This window comes from Dipodomys merriami, unplaced genomic scaffold (genome assembly GCF_024711535.1).
Source record: "Dipodomys merriami isolate MVZ:Mamm:240054 unplaced genomic scaffold, mDipMer1.0.p SCAF_49, whole genome shotgun sequence".
Lineage (NCBI taxonomy): Eukaryota > Metazoa > Chordata > Mammalia > Rodentia > Heteromyidae > Dipodomys > Dipodomys merriami.
The window spans coordinates 877,873-892,478 of record NW_027206057.1 but is presented as its reverse complement, the minus strand read 5'-3'; the positions used below and the strand labels follow the sequence as shown (position 1 = coordinate 892,478).

The following is a 14,606-nucleotide window of genomic DNA, read 5'->3' as shown; positions in this document are numbered from 1 at the left end:
AACAAATATGAGTAGATTCAGCCTGAGCCTCATAACTTCTTTGAATTTGCTCAGTTTCTGAGGACATAATTAATGAGGAATTGGGACTCCATGTTGCTCTCTGGCATACAGCCTGTGGAGATTCATGCAAAGAACATCTTAGACTGTAAGTGAACATTTTAAAACTCTCCTATTAACCAGAGGAGACTGGATAAAATAGCAAGGCCAGGAATAAATGTTTGGATGGGGTCAAAGAGTGCTGGGTCCTCGTGTGAATTACAATTTGAGAATCAAGAAGGGGCCTTGAGGGGACCATCTAATGAAAGTCAGTCTCTTTTTACTTGGAGATAAAAATAGGAACTCAACTTTTCACAGAAGCACAAACCTAGGAAGGAGAGCTAAAATGAGTGGTCTTCCAACTCTAGGCCAAGGCTCCTTCCAATATAATCTGCTCACCAAGTAAAGCTGCACTTGTGGACTCAAATTTCACAACTGCACACAGGGATTTCTGAAGGAACAATACTTTTAAATTTACTTTCCTAGGTACAACATCAATATTTACATTTAAAGTGCTTGTTTTCAGAGCACATATCAGTCCTTCCGTTAAAGTAAGTAACTATTAACAAGGATGATCAAAACTCAATGAAACAATAGCTTGTGAACCATGTCTTTTAATCTCCCATGGAGTTGTTAAGCCAAAGGAGTATTGTGTCTGAAGACAGGAAACCTAGATAGCACTAGCTCCAGTTTCTACACACCTGTCATGAATTTAGTATGTGAAGGACTGGCCAGCTGGTTGGCTTTGTAGGGAATGGAATGGGAGTGGGGGCTAGACAGCATCACTCTGGCATCTGATTTAGTTTTATGGTCATGTATGCTGTTTAATCTTGTTCTGCAATTTAGAGAAAGGAACTGTAAATCAGATATTAAGTAGTTCATTCATGGTTTCCAGAAAGTAAGAACAATTTAACAATCATTGACTGTATCTCTGTGGTTGGAGTGGTTAATTTTGATTTTATTCTACTGCCCCAAAGTACACTACTGTCAAATTACGGTTACTGCTATTTCCCTTTAAGTCTCACAGGTATTCATCAGTGAGAATCCACCTGGGATCTTAAACCCTTTTCAGATCTTCTCTTTTACCACCACAGTGAGGTTGCTGTGATGACAGGTTACTAGAGATTGAATGCAGGGTTTCCAGCTTGTTAGGCCAGTACTCTACCACTGGAACTAGAGCCCAATCATTCTGCTTTTAGTTTTCTTTTCAGATATGATCTCAAAGTTTTGCCCAGACCATAATCATTCTCTTTCCTAGTAGCTGATATTACAAACAGACACTACAATGCCCTGACTTGGAGTCACCTTTTTTTTTTTTTTTTGTCGGTCGTGGGGCTTGAACTCTGGGGCTTGGGCTCTATCCCTGTGCTCTTCAGCTCAAGGTGAGTGCTCTACCGCTTGAGCCACAGTGCCACTTCCAGTTTTCTAGTGGAGAGAAGAGTCTCACGGACTTTCCTGCCCAGACTGGCTTTGAACCTCGATCCTCAGATTTCAGCCTCCTGAGAAACTAGGATTACAGGCGTGAGCCACCAGCGCCCGGCTTGGAGTCACCTTTTTAAAAAATAATTTTTATCCTTTTTTAATTAAAAAAAACCCCAATATTAAGCAAATGACCATTAAGGCTTTGCTCTTGAGCAAATATATCTTCAAAAAATAAGACATATTATCTAATGTGATAACTGAGTATCCTCATCCACCTAGACTTTTCTAATCAAAAAATGAGTTGCACACATATTCATATTTGTCACTTTGAAATACCTCAATGTTTCAAAGTTTTCCAGGTTTTTTTTTTTTTTTTTTTTTTTCTGTCATGGGTTTGGGCACTGTCCCTCAGCTCTTCAGCTCAAGGCTAGCACTCTACCACTTGAGTCACAGCGCCACTTCCAGTTTTCTGGTGGTTTATTGGAGATCAGTCTCGAGACTTTCCTGCCTGGGCTGGCTTTGAAATGCAATCCTCAGATCTCAGCCTCCTGAGTAGCTAGGATTACAGGCGTGAGCCACCAGTGCCCGGCTGTTTTCCAGTTTTTAAAAAATTGTATTTTATGCTATTCTAAAGAGAGCAATGTAATTAGTTGATGGGGAAGAATGAAAACAAAAAGAGGGGAAAGAATTCTATAATGCTAGCCTGGAGAGGATGGTAATAGCTTTTCTATTCCCTGCGGAGAATTAAGGATGTGCAAGGAGGCAGGAATGCTCTGCGCATCTGTGACCTCACCATCATGCATACTGTGGCTCTCCTTTCACCAAGGCATGTTTGTTTGACCCACTCTGCTCAACTGCCTCTTTGGCACCTTTTTCTTCCATTTCATCTTTATTTAATGCCTTTTACCTTAAATTCACTTATAGCAATTTTACTGTTTTATGTGGTACCAATCAGGTAAGTGTTACAACAATTATTTGTGATGAGAACATTCAAAGTCCTCTCTACTATCTTTGTCAACTGTAGCTATTCTAGTGTGTTAGAAAGTTATTTCCCAGTACTTACTAACCACTGTCTTAATTCTGTCCCCAACTGTTCACCACAAGAATCTTGACACTGGTGTGGTGCAAAATATCATTTCATGGTTATCAGCCAATAATGGAAAGCACCATTTGTAAAAGTAGTAGTTCAGATACAGCAGCTTCACAAATAAATCAGTGCCATTTTTTTACAAGACATAGTTAATGCTAGCTAGATGGTTATATTTAACTTAAGTTTCTGTTAAAAGCTCAATCCCAGTAATGGTATAAACACTGGAAATTATTGAAAACATCTACAGTATTACAAAATATAATTTCTTTACTGGATGCTAATCTGTGATTTTAAAAAATACCTGAATGTTGTTCCATAACATTAACAATCTTATTTAATCAATGCAGCAATTAGCCTAGATTTTTCTTTAAAAAAACCTTATACTCCCATGTATGATCATGTACAATATCAAGATTTTGCATGCTTTGCCTATGTACAAGTGAGGAACACCACCATCTGCACAGGGAGGGAACACTTCACTTTACAGATGAGTGTTGAAACTCAGACAGCTTAAAGGACTGTAGCCAGGTCAGAGGTGGGAGACAGTTCCTAGCTAAATTGGAGCTATTACAAGCATAAATAGGGAGCAGCTTGCTGCCCTGTGTGCTTTCTAGCTAGTTTTGGCTGATGGCACACCCTTCTGCACAGAAGCAAATTTTTGCCTTGCTGAGTGACACACAAAATCTTCCCTAATTATTTGCAATCCTAATTAGCAGTTTTAAGTGTTTTAGAGACAATAATATTCTAGAAGGGTACAGGATTTGGAATGTGACAGGCAGGGTTCTTGTGTCTTCTAGGCAAATCATGCACAGAAAAGTCGGGGAAGGAACAACAAAGAAGAGGATACACACCAAGAATTGGGAGTTCTATTTCTGGAAAGGCAGTATGAGACCCATTCACCTGATCTTCAGAACCACTGAAACTGGTGGGGGAAAAATACACTTCTCAGGGGTAAGCTGCCAACACTTCTTACTCCCATCTCTGTGTTGCAGAGGGTAACTTCCAAACTAGAGGCCAGGGTCTCCCTTCCTTCATCAGGCCTACTTTGAGTAGAAACTACCACAAGGGGCTTAAAACACTAGAGGCTTGCTTGCTCTTGCCCTAGTTTGCTCAGAGTAGAATTCCATGTCAGCAGCGATGAGATTAAGAGGCTTTTGTCTTTACCCAATTATAAGGCATGAGTCTGAAAAATGTGGGCCTTGATGCCTACCCACAATTCTGGAGAAGTCGCTTAGATTTTTGCCTAGGGACAAGCCATGGTTCCCAAGAATAGGTAACTAATGTAGAAGTTCAATTCTAAGGTTGCTCTTGAAAACAATGAGGTTTTTGGTAGTAAGAAATAAAATGGAAGCTGTTATCTCCCTGAGAACATGTTTGACCACAAACCAGATAGCTAGGAAGAAGCAGATAAAGAATCCTCCCAGGATTAGAGTAAAACTCAAGGACTGATTGGCCTCAAAAAATAGCTCCATATTTTCAGAGCAATGAAAATGCTCTGTATAATACATTATATATCTGTCCAAACTTTTACTTTTAAAATGTACACAAAAAGGGCATTTGTAAATTAGAACTTTGTGTGATAGAATCTTAACGCAGATTTGTTGATTACAACATGTCTCTGGAGGGTGTGTGTGGTAGAAGAGGGGATTAATGGTAATGGGGGGGGGAGAGGTTCTGCATAGGGGAAGCATTATGGCAAATCTCTGTACCTTCTCAATTCTGAACTTAAAATTTATTTTCTTTTTTAAAAAAGATGTAAAACAACCAAACCTTGCATTGGGACCTAAGATTAAGTTATCAGGGTAATAAGCAATGTTTGGACCATGTATAATGTATCATGGTGTATATGGTGGTCCTTCAAAGGTAGTCCTAGACATATAGCCAAGAGACATGAATACAGTAAGCAGGAATGAAGTACAGATATAGCTATCACATGCAAGCTAAGTGTTATGGATGAATGTTATGTCCACCACAGGCTCATGAGTTGAACTGGTACCCCCAGCTAGCACTACTGGAGTTGACTGGATCATGAGGGTGCTAACTTCATTAATGGATTAACACAATGATGAATTCATAGTTAGTATTAAGGAGATGGGGCCTCATTGGAGAATACAGGTCACTGTAGACAGGTCCTTGAGTTATCTTGGCCCCCTCCCCTTTTGTCTTTTGCAAAGCCACCATGAGGTGAACGGTTTCCTATCATATAATCTTGCCATCATGTCATGATGTTCAGCCTCATTATAGGCCATGGCAATCTAATTAGCTAACCTCGGACTGAAATCTCTGAATCTAAAATAAATCTCATTCTTCAAACTGTTTCTCTCAGATATTTGACACAGGAGCTGGTGGTGGTGAGATTTAATTGATAGAAAATATTCCTAATAAGCCGGGCGCCGGTGGCTCATGCCTATAATCCTAGTTTCTCAGGAGGCTGAGATCTGAGGATATCAGTTCAAAGCCAGCCCGGGGAGGAAAATCTGAGACTCTCATCTCCAATAAACCACCACAAAACTGGAAGTGGCGCTGTAGCTCAAGTGGTAGAGCACTCGCCTTGAGCTGAAGAGCTGTGGGACAACACTCAGGCCCAGAGTTCAAGCCCCATGACTGACAAAAAAAAATGTTGATAATAGACACAGAACTAGAAAAATTAGTTGACTAGTAGTTGCTTAGAGTATCTGGGAGGATAAAATTATAGTAAAATTGATTGTGGTGATGGTGCATACCAATGCAAATAAATATCTCAAACCACTGAACTGCCCACCTTACATGAATAAGTTATGTGGTTTATAAATTATAAATCAAAACTATTACCTAAAAATATACACCTCACTAAACTTAGACATACTCAGTCCATTTGGACTGCTGTAACAAAATATATGTCTCACTGTCTACAGAGTGGGAAATGTAGCAAAAAGCATTACACATGATGTCTGGTGTGGTGTCACTTCCTATACAGACAACAGATGGTTGTCACAGACAACAGATGGTTGTCTTCTTGCTATATTCCCATATGGAAAGATTGAGGGAGCCTTCTGGATCCTGCGTTGCTCATCTATTTATTAAATTTTATCTTGCTGGGGATAAAAACCAAGGGCCTTGCATAAGCTAGGCAAGAGGCTAACTACTGAGCTACAGCCCTTGGTTTTCTCTTATAATGTTATCACTATTCACCAAGGCTCCATCTTCACAACCTAATCACCTTCCAGAGGTGATTGAGTATGAATTTCAGGGAAGAAACAAGTGTTCAGTCTGCAGCACATACTAAACAGAAGCAAGTGTGTGTATTCAGAGATGTGTTCTTCTGACTTGTATACTCTGCTGTTTGTTTGCACAGTTTTAGCATAATTACTACCAGAGAACTGAAAAACTCAAAATACTAAGTAGTTAAGATGCAGCAACTCTATTACTTCAAAATAAAGAGGATATTTGGATGGTTTACTACTAAAAAAATAACTTGGGGCCAGGTGACCTGAATTTATAACTATTTTGGCTTTGGCAGTTTATATCATTATATAATAGGTTCTGTAATGTCTGTGTGTGATACTACATCAAGTATTTTTAAAGCTCTCTAAGAGAAAAGAAATAAATGTACTAAAAGGAATGAATTAGGACTAAAATATATCAGTTCAGGTTATATCTAGCCACTAAATCAACTTCAGCATCAAAATCAAAACAGCATACAGCATAACAAAGCTTTTGGTTTTTAAAACTCTTCATATTTCCAGATTGCAGGTAAGGGGTGACGGTAGATCATTTAAGTTCTAGTTCCAGCACTGCTATATCATAAAGCTAATGCATTATTCAGAATAAAAACTGACATATGATAAAGGTACTTAGTAACTGTAAAGCATGAAGCAAATGCAGTTTCCTATTACCTGTTTCTTTAAAAGAGCAAGTCCTGTAAATATTTAGTATTTTATTTTAAGAACAGAAAACATTTGCTGGGTGCTTGGTGCTGGGTGCTGATGTTTGTAATCCTAGCTACTCATGAGGCTGAGTAATGTCAATCTGAAGATTACAGTTGAAAGCCAGATATGACAGGAAAGTCCATGAGATTTTTCTAACCAGCAAAAAGCTGGAAGTGGAGGTGTGGCTCAAATTGGTAGTGTTCCAACCCTGAGAGAAAAAGCCAAACGAGAGCATGAGGTCTCAAGTTCAAGCCCCAGTACTGGGACAGAAAGAATAGAAATATTAAAATGTTTTTTGAGTATTGCCATACAATAAAAAACACAAAGTGTAAAACTCCTCTCTCCACCTCATGTCCAAGGCCTAAAGAGCAGCAATCCAGCTATAGTCAACTTTCCTGAACTTCCTCAGCTCTTTCTCTTCAGATTTTGACAACTGATGTACAACATCTTCTAAATCTGTGATGTTTGTATCTTGAACTTGCTCAGTAAAATGAGTTTCTTCATCAGAATCATCACTTCCTTTTTCTTCTTCCATATCTACATCATCAGGAACTTCTTCACCGCTTTAACAGGAATGGAAGAAAACATTAAAAAAAAACCTTGGGTTATTATAAAAGAGCAGGTGATTTTATAAATTCCATACTATCTGTGTACACAAAGAACATCTCTTGTCTAGTATTTGAAAACCATTTTACTTGACAATATTCTGTGCCCTTAAAATTTAAAACTGACATAAATATACAGTGGAAAAATATTATAATAAAGGACAAAACAAACACTGTTCCTTCAAACAGAAACATATTTCAAGAACCATTTTACCTCTTAGTCTCTGTAGATAGCAATAATGAATTCACAAACAGGGAACATAGGAAAGAGGCAGACGGTAGTACATGGGCTGGAGTGTGAAGAAGCTAGAATAAAAGCAGAAAAACTGTTTAACTTACAAAGGTTAGCTGCTGGCATGAGGTCTTTAGACCAAGAATAAAACAAAAGGTTTTACCTAGAGAAAAACCAAACCTAAGGAGAAGTCTTTCCATTATCCTACATTTCTGTCAACAGCCCATTCTAAGTTCAAATGATCCCATATCATAAGGTTATATGATATTTACATTGGGTATTAATGTAGTATAATGTACAAATGATTATATAAAAATTAGATGGGACAGACTGATGGTATAAAAACTCCAAATTGTCAGGAACTGGTGGCTCAAACCTGTAATATTAGCAACTCAGGAGTCTGAGACCTGAGGCCAGCCTGGGCAGGAAAGGCTGTGAGACTTACCATTAATTTACCACCAGAAAACCAGAGGTGGAACTGTGGGCTCAAAGTGATAAGAGTGCTAGTCTTGAGCTAGCACTCAGAGACCATACTCAGGGCTTGAGTTAAAGCCCCATGACCGAACAAGAATAACAGTAAAACCCTCCAAATTATCTGTTCCATAATTTGCTCTCTACTTACCTCATTAATTGCAGGTATATTCTCAGCTAAGGGTAACTGTACCAACTCATTCTCTGAAGTTTCCTTCAATTTTTCATCCTGCCGTTGCCTATGTTTTCCCAATATAAAATAAAATGGGGTCGTTGGAAGACTTTCTTCTGCTAACAACTGTAATGATTAAGACAAAATGAAATTGTATCAGCAAGGAGGAGGGGCTCTTTTGACTGAGCAATAAGCACTATTGAATCATAAAATATCCAGCATAGAATGTGAAATTATTTAGAATTATTCTCTCATTTTATAGGTAAAGCAATAGAGGCCTAGCATCTCACTTTCCATGGGAAAGCTATGAGACACTTAGGTGAACTAAATAAATACATATTTACAGCAAGAGGGCTTTCAAAAGGGGGAAAGGCTATAATAGTGACAAGTTAGAAGTGTGAAGCAGGCTCAAGATGGCATTTTAGTAAAGCTAATAAAGTAAAAGGCTAAGCTGGCTTTAGGAAAGGCCAAGACATATTCCAACTCACAAAAGGAATCTAACAAATGCTGAGCAACTGATACTAATACTATCTCTGTAGATGAGGATGAAAGTTGGGCTGAAAAACCAGATGAAGATGGACATTTTATTTAAGAAGTTCTATGATTCTTCCATCTCCTGCTTAGCCCCAGCAGAAGGCTCAAAGTACATTCTTTGGAGAACAGGAGAAAAGTATATCTATAGATGGGAGTAGGTGGGTAGTGATATTTTCACAGGTCAAGGCAGTGAAAAGGATTCTCAGAATGGAACAAATAAATACTGGAATACTGGAAGTCAGGTCTAATTTTTCAAACAAGAACTTAAGGGAAGATGATGTAAAGTAATAACGTGACATTGGCATGTTTCATAATGAAACAGCTGAGCCAGATACAGGATAGGTTCCAAACAGAATTTCTAAACTGTTTTTTTTTGCTAACCTACCTACACAGACCCACACTCTAATATGCATGTAGCCAAGGTTGGCTTTGAACTCTTGATCCTCCTGCCTCACCCTGTATAGAGTGCTGAAATTAAAGACATGCAACACCACACCTGGTTTACTCTTATTTTCAAAAGTACTATGTATTTTACTTATTGCTTGTTACTGTCTGTATCTTCCTATAAACACCAGAAATTTAGAGACCTATTTTGCTAACATATCTCTACAAAGTCCCTGACATATAGCAAGTAACTGGAAAAAAAATTCTTGAATAAATGCAGCAAATTTTCAAAGTAACACAATTCAAAGATAAAAGAAAGATTAAGAGGGTATTGGATTTCTAGTAAACCTAGAAGCTATAAGGTGACCGAATACTTTCAAAGTACTGAAAGTGATTTTCAATTATAACTTTATCTTCAACCAATCGATCAAGTAGGATAGAATACAAATATTTTCAAATATGGACAGTCTTAAATATCTCATTCATATACCAGTAAAGTGAAGAGAAAGCAAAAAGAACTATGGTATCACAGCACATGTAAAACAGATGCCAAGAATGTGAATGAATGTGAATCCTCAATAACTACTGTGGAGATTTAATCACTTCAATCCAGAATGAAGTAAGTCCAGGTTTTCAGAAATATATCTTTATAATTAAAAAAAATACCTAATGTATCCAAAATTATTGAGAAGACTTACTAACATGATCAATTAAAAAGTACCTATAATAAAAAAATAGGGATATATGTGTATATATACATGCATACACATATATGTACATATACATGTATATGTGTATATGGGGAGCTGCAGTGTGAAAATGAAACCTTACCTTAAATAGATAATAATAGACAATATATCTGAACAATCCAGAATCAGTAACAGAACTGTTTATTAGTTATATGTATCTAATTAAGAGTGATATTCTTTGTGGCTAATGGTAGTAGTGTAGAGAAGTTTTGCCAAGAGGCTTAGAGTGCTGTAACTGCCCTTTGTATCAATGTAGGATTAGAGCCAGAACTCTGCAGATGCTAAACCCAAAGCTGCTCAAAGCCTGTATTAATAAAACCTAGGCATATACTCTGATACATTTCAGTATGTTTTTTTTTTTTTTCCTGTTGAATATTTTCCATCTACAAATGGTTGGAACCCATGAATATGGAGAGCAAACTATACTGGATTCTTCAAACTGCAAATATATGTTCCTGATATTATAAATTTGTAGAGAGCACTATACCTTCAAGAAAGGTATACCATGTTTTGAAATTCCATCAGGACAAGATGAAATATTCTCATAGCTAAACTTTAAAGGAGAATAATCTTTTTAGGAGAATACTGCAGTCAACACTGTGCTGGTATGGGGGCTGACACTCAGCTCCCATGTGCAAGACAGGCACTCTACAACCTCACTGATGCTTCCAGCTTACACTGTGAAAGGCTGAACCATACCTGTTTGCTTGTTGGTGTGAGCTTCTCTTCTGGAGATTGTGTGCTGAATGTCAATAAACTCTGAAAAGAGAGATCAAATAATGATGCAAAGTATAATAGAGAGTAAGTATAAACATAAACAAGGTAAATCAAGGCACTAAAAAGAAGTTAAAATTTTAATTTAATTCTGACACATACATCAGCTGCAGAAAATAAAAAGTTGAAAATTTATTTCATAGCCAATGTAAAATTTCCAAGATTGTTCTCTGAGTGCTATTTAAGAACTGGTAATGACATAATAGTCAACTGATAGCTCAAACTCAAGTGATAATTTTCTTCAACAGCAAACAAAAAACTGCTAGAATTAAATTTCTTTTGGCTGTCTAATTACGTGTTCAAAGAAGTCATGGTTCTTTATTTTTGCTGATCCCAGGGCTTGAACTCAGGGTCTAAGAACTGTCCGTGAGCCTCTTTTTGCTCAAGACTGGCACTTTAACCACTTGAGTCAAATCGCCACTTCTGGCTTTTTCTGAGTAGTTTATTGGAGATAAGAGACTTTCTTGCCTGGGCTAGCTTTTTTTTTTATGTTAGTTGTGGGGCTTGAACTCTGGGCCTAGGAGCTGTCCCAGTGCTCTTCAGCTGAAGGCGAGCGCTCTACGGCTTGAGCCACAGTGCCACTTCCCTGGGCTAGCTTTGAACCATGATCCTCAGTCTCAGCCTCCTGGGTAGCTAGGATCATAGACATGAGCCACTGGCACCTGGTGAGGTCACTGTTTTTGAGGGGAGAAATTACCTGTGATTTCGTTAGGAAGTAAAACTGGGATCTATTCAGCCACTGGTAAGCTTCTGAGGTAAATGATTCAGGGATGTCTCGTGGAACAAACACTCCCCACTGAACTTCCTCTCTGGAGATATTCTTTTGGATATACAATGGCCTTGGTTCACTAGGTTTAAATACAAACACTAGAAGGGGAATAAAAAAGATAATGACATTTTGCTTAGTCTTGGACTGACACTAGCAGACCATACTAAACCTGAGACTCCCCCTACTGAGAATATATATGGCCTAGCTCAGGACTGTTCATGTTTTGATTTAATGACTATTTACTGAGTGTCTACTGTGTGCCAAGCAGGTTAGTAATGAGGACTATGAGCTTCAAAAAGAGAAAGATTACTGTTTCAGAGACTAGGGCTACTGGAAAAGATAGTTCACACAGACAGACAGACAGACAGACAGACAGACACAGACACAGACACAGACACAGACACAGACACACACTTTATGTTGGAACAAGAAAAGAAAACAGGACCTCAGACAAAATGGCTTCAAATGAATATATGGTTCATATTAAAGGTACTAAAACATTTATATAGAATTTTTTTTTTTTTTTACTGTCAATGTAGAGGTTGCACTTACAATCTGAACCCACTGAAGACCGAGAAATTGCAGCAATATTCTCTGAATTAGGATCAGGTTCCATCACTCTAACATTTAATTTTGCACTCCATTCCACTGTGGGGAGAAAAGGCAATTCACTTCTAAGAAGAGATTTACCAAGAGCTTTTTAAAGATTTACAGTAGGTAAAGTGATATTCTTAAACTATTCTTGTTCTTTACTGGAATCAATCTATGTAGTTGGGCCACGTAGAACACAAGGACTTTGTGGGGGGCTTCACTGAAGTGAGGCAAAAAACAAAACAAACAAAAAAGAAACTCTGTTAATTCTTTTATAGTATGAAAAAGTTAGCTTCAAACTTATGTCCAATGCTTCTACTAACTGTAAGTGAAATAGTCACCACAGAGAAGAAAGCACACATTTATTCTGAATAATCACTCCTCCCTATGCTCCAATGAGCAAAGTGTCATAAAACTCCTATTTGTTACAACTGAGGTAGAACACATTCAAATTCTATGTGGTATGGTATCCAGCATAAATTAGAAGTATTCCTCAAAACTTTTATGAGGATGAAGAATATGGAGGATAACAGAAAACCTTATACCTGATCACAGTGGGAAAATGTAGATATGGATACAACTGTTGGTCAATTTGTTGGTTTTCAAGTAATCTATAATAGACTTACCATTCCCAAATTTTGGTGGTACAAAATGTCATGTGAAAAATTAACTATTGTCTGGGTGGAAACATAAGGATATGACCTGACCTATGATTCCTAAAATGTCAAAGTTTAATGGCAATTTTCTCCAGATGCTTTACCAAGTCACTTTAGGGTACAAAATACCTTACATGTGCAAGTGAGCAGATTCCAACAGCAAAGAATGCCACCTTCAGTAGCTCCAAGAAGATACTTTGAACAAGTCAATCTCCCAAAGCAAAGGTACCTAGGTTATTGACAACAATCACTTTAGGAAGTTAGAAACAGGTGGTTCTATCACAATTAGTAGCAAGGACTTCAGATTTCCAGCCACTGTTAGTTTTATGCAACACAAAGTTTTCTGTTTGTTTCTATCTGAAAGACTCTATGGAATATGAAGAGATTTACTTTAAGTGTTTTCTTTCCTTTAAAACAAAAATTTGAGCTGAGTGCCAGTGGCTCACACCGGTTATCCTAGCTACTCAGAGGGAAAAAAAAAAAACCTGACAGCAATGACTTATTTGCTAATACATTATACAATGTAACAATCAATGTTGCTTCTTCGGAAACAATAATGAGTATGACAGGTTTTAAAGGGATACATGGAAGATGAACACCTCAGAATCCTCTTAGTTTGTGTAACTCCTATTATTATATAGCATACCCATGAAAGCATTTATTACAAAGAAAAGAGCTAAAAGAATTAAATGTGAATCTTAATTTCAGAAATGTTGACACAGTTCTGATAGTTAGAATTTTCAGCCTTCCAGTATTTTGGATAGCTGTTTGCACCACTGTTGGGCTATCTATAACAAGCAAAGCAGATTATTATTGAAGTTTAAAAAACTGAAAAAAATTTTTAAAGAAATATTATTGCTGGGCACTAGTGCTTGTAATTCTAGCTACTCAGGAAGCTAAGATCTGAGAATCACAGTTAGAAGCCAGTCCAGGGAGGAAAGATTGTTTCTTATCTCCAATAAACTACATAAAATCTGGAAATGGAGCTGTGGCTCAAGTGGCAGAGCACTAGCCTTGAACAAAACTAAGCTCAAGGACAGTGCTCAGGCCCTGAGTTCAAGCCCTGGGACCAGCTTAGACACAGACACACACTACTCCTCCTCCTCCTCCTCCTCCAATAATTTACCTACCTTATTTTCCCAGCTCGTTGGCAAAATGTACACTTAAGTTCCCATGTTTCTGAATCCCATATTGTAACTATTTCCTCGAAGCTAACTGCTAGTAAAGAGCTATCTTCAGAGAAACAACAGTTAGTTGCTTGATACTTGTGATAGCTACCCACAAAGTCACAGGTCCAGCCGACAGCTTTCTCTGAAAATACAAGCCATAACATTTAAAATTGGCATAAGCACTAGATATCAGAGATGTTATATAAAATAAGGGTTAAGATACAAAGACACATAAAAAAGAAGCCTTTTCCCACACTTCTTTTAAAGTAGAGTTGCAAAGAATTGAAATTTATACCTTCCCTGAAGACTTTGATCTCCCTCTAGTGGAGCTTTATAAAAAGGCCAAATGGCCAAAGTCTGCCTTCTTACTTCCCATTTATTTGTTTATTTATTGCCAGTACTGGGGATTGAGTTTGATGTCTCACATTTGTTCTTGGCACTCTCATGCTTGTTTGGCTGGCATTTTATCATTTAAGTTATATCCCATCCCAGCTTTTAGATGGTTATGATACATTTACATATATGTGTATATATATATATATATGTACATATATATATATATATATATGTACATATATATGGCTTGAAATCAAGGCCTTGTGCTCTTATTAGCTTTCTTGCTCAAAGCTGGTACTCTACCACTTGAGCCACATGCTGTACCTCCAACTTCAGGCATTTTACTGAAGAGGAAAGAATTTCTTGGATTTGTCTGCCCAAGCTGGCTTCAAAATTATCTTCCATATTTCAGTATCATGAGTAGATAGGATTTCAGTCGTGGACCACCAGTTCCAGGTTGCCAAAACCCTTTCTAAAAAAGCCTCACAAATAATTAGCACATGATTAATCACATGCTTAATTACTATTCCCAAACACAAGTAAAAAAATGTAATCTTTTAGGTTTAAGAAATAGCTTATAGGGCTGGGAAGGTGGCTCAGTGATAAGAGTGCTTGCCTCGCGTGCATGAGGCCCAGGGTTCGATTCCTCAGCACCACATAAGCAGAAAAAAGCCGGAAGTGGTGCTATGACTCAAGTGGTAGAACACT

At 37.7% G+C, this 14,606-nt stretch overlaps 1 protein-coding gene across 1 annotated transcript in view; it reads right to left on the bottom strand.

The window, feature by feature from the left end:
• Positions 1-728: 728 nt before the first annotated feature.
• Wdr75 (WD repeat domain 75) overlaps positions 729-14,606 on the bottom strand; it is a 30,983-nt gene continuing 17,105 nt past the window's right edge. Inside the window, exons 14-21 of the mRNA XM_069995627.1 lie at positions 13,524-13,704; positions 12,528-12,622; positions 11,699-11,794; positions 11,075-11,244; positions 10,303-10,362; positions 7,916-8,062; positions 7,276-7,367; positions 729-7,019 (exon numbers count right to left, since the gene is read on the bottom strand). Of these exons, the coding sequence (XP_069851728.1) occupies positions 6,818-7,019; positions 7,276-7,367; positions 7,916-8,062; positions 10,303-10,362; positions 11,075-11,244; positions 11,699-11,794; positions 12,528-12,622; positions 13,524-13,704 (1,043 nt within the window). The 3' untranslated portion in view covers positions 729-6,817. The remainder of the gene's footprint in view (positions 7,020-7,275; positions 7,368-7,915; positions 8,063-10,302; positions 10,363-11,074; positions 11,245-11,698; positions 11,795-12,527; positions 12,623-13,523; positions 13,705-14,606) is intronic.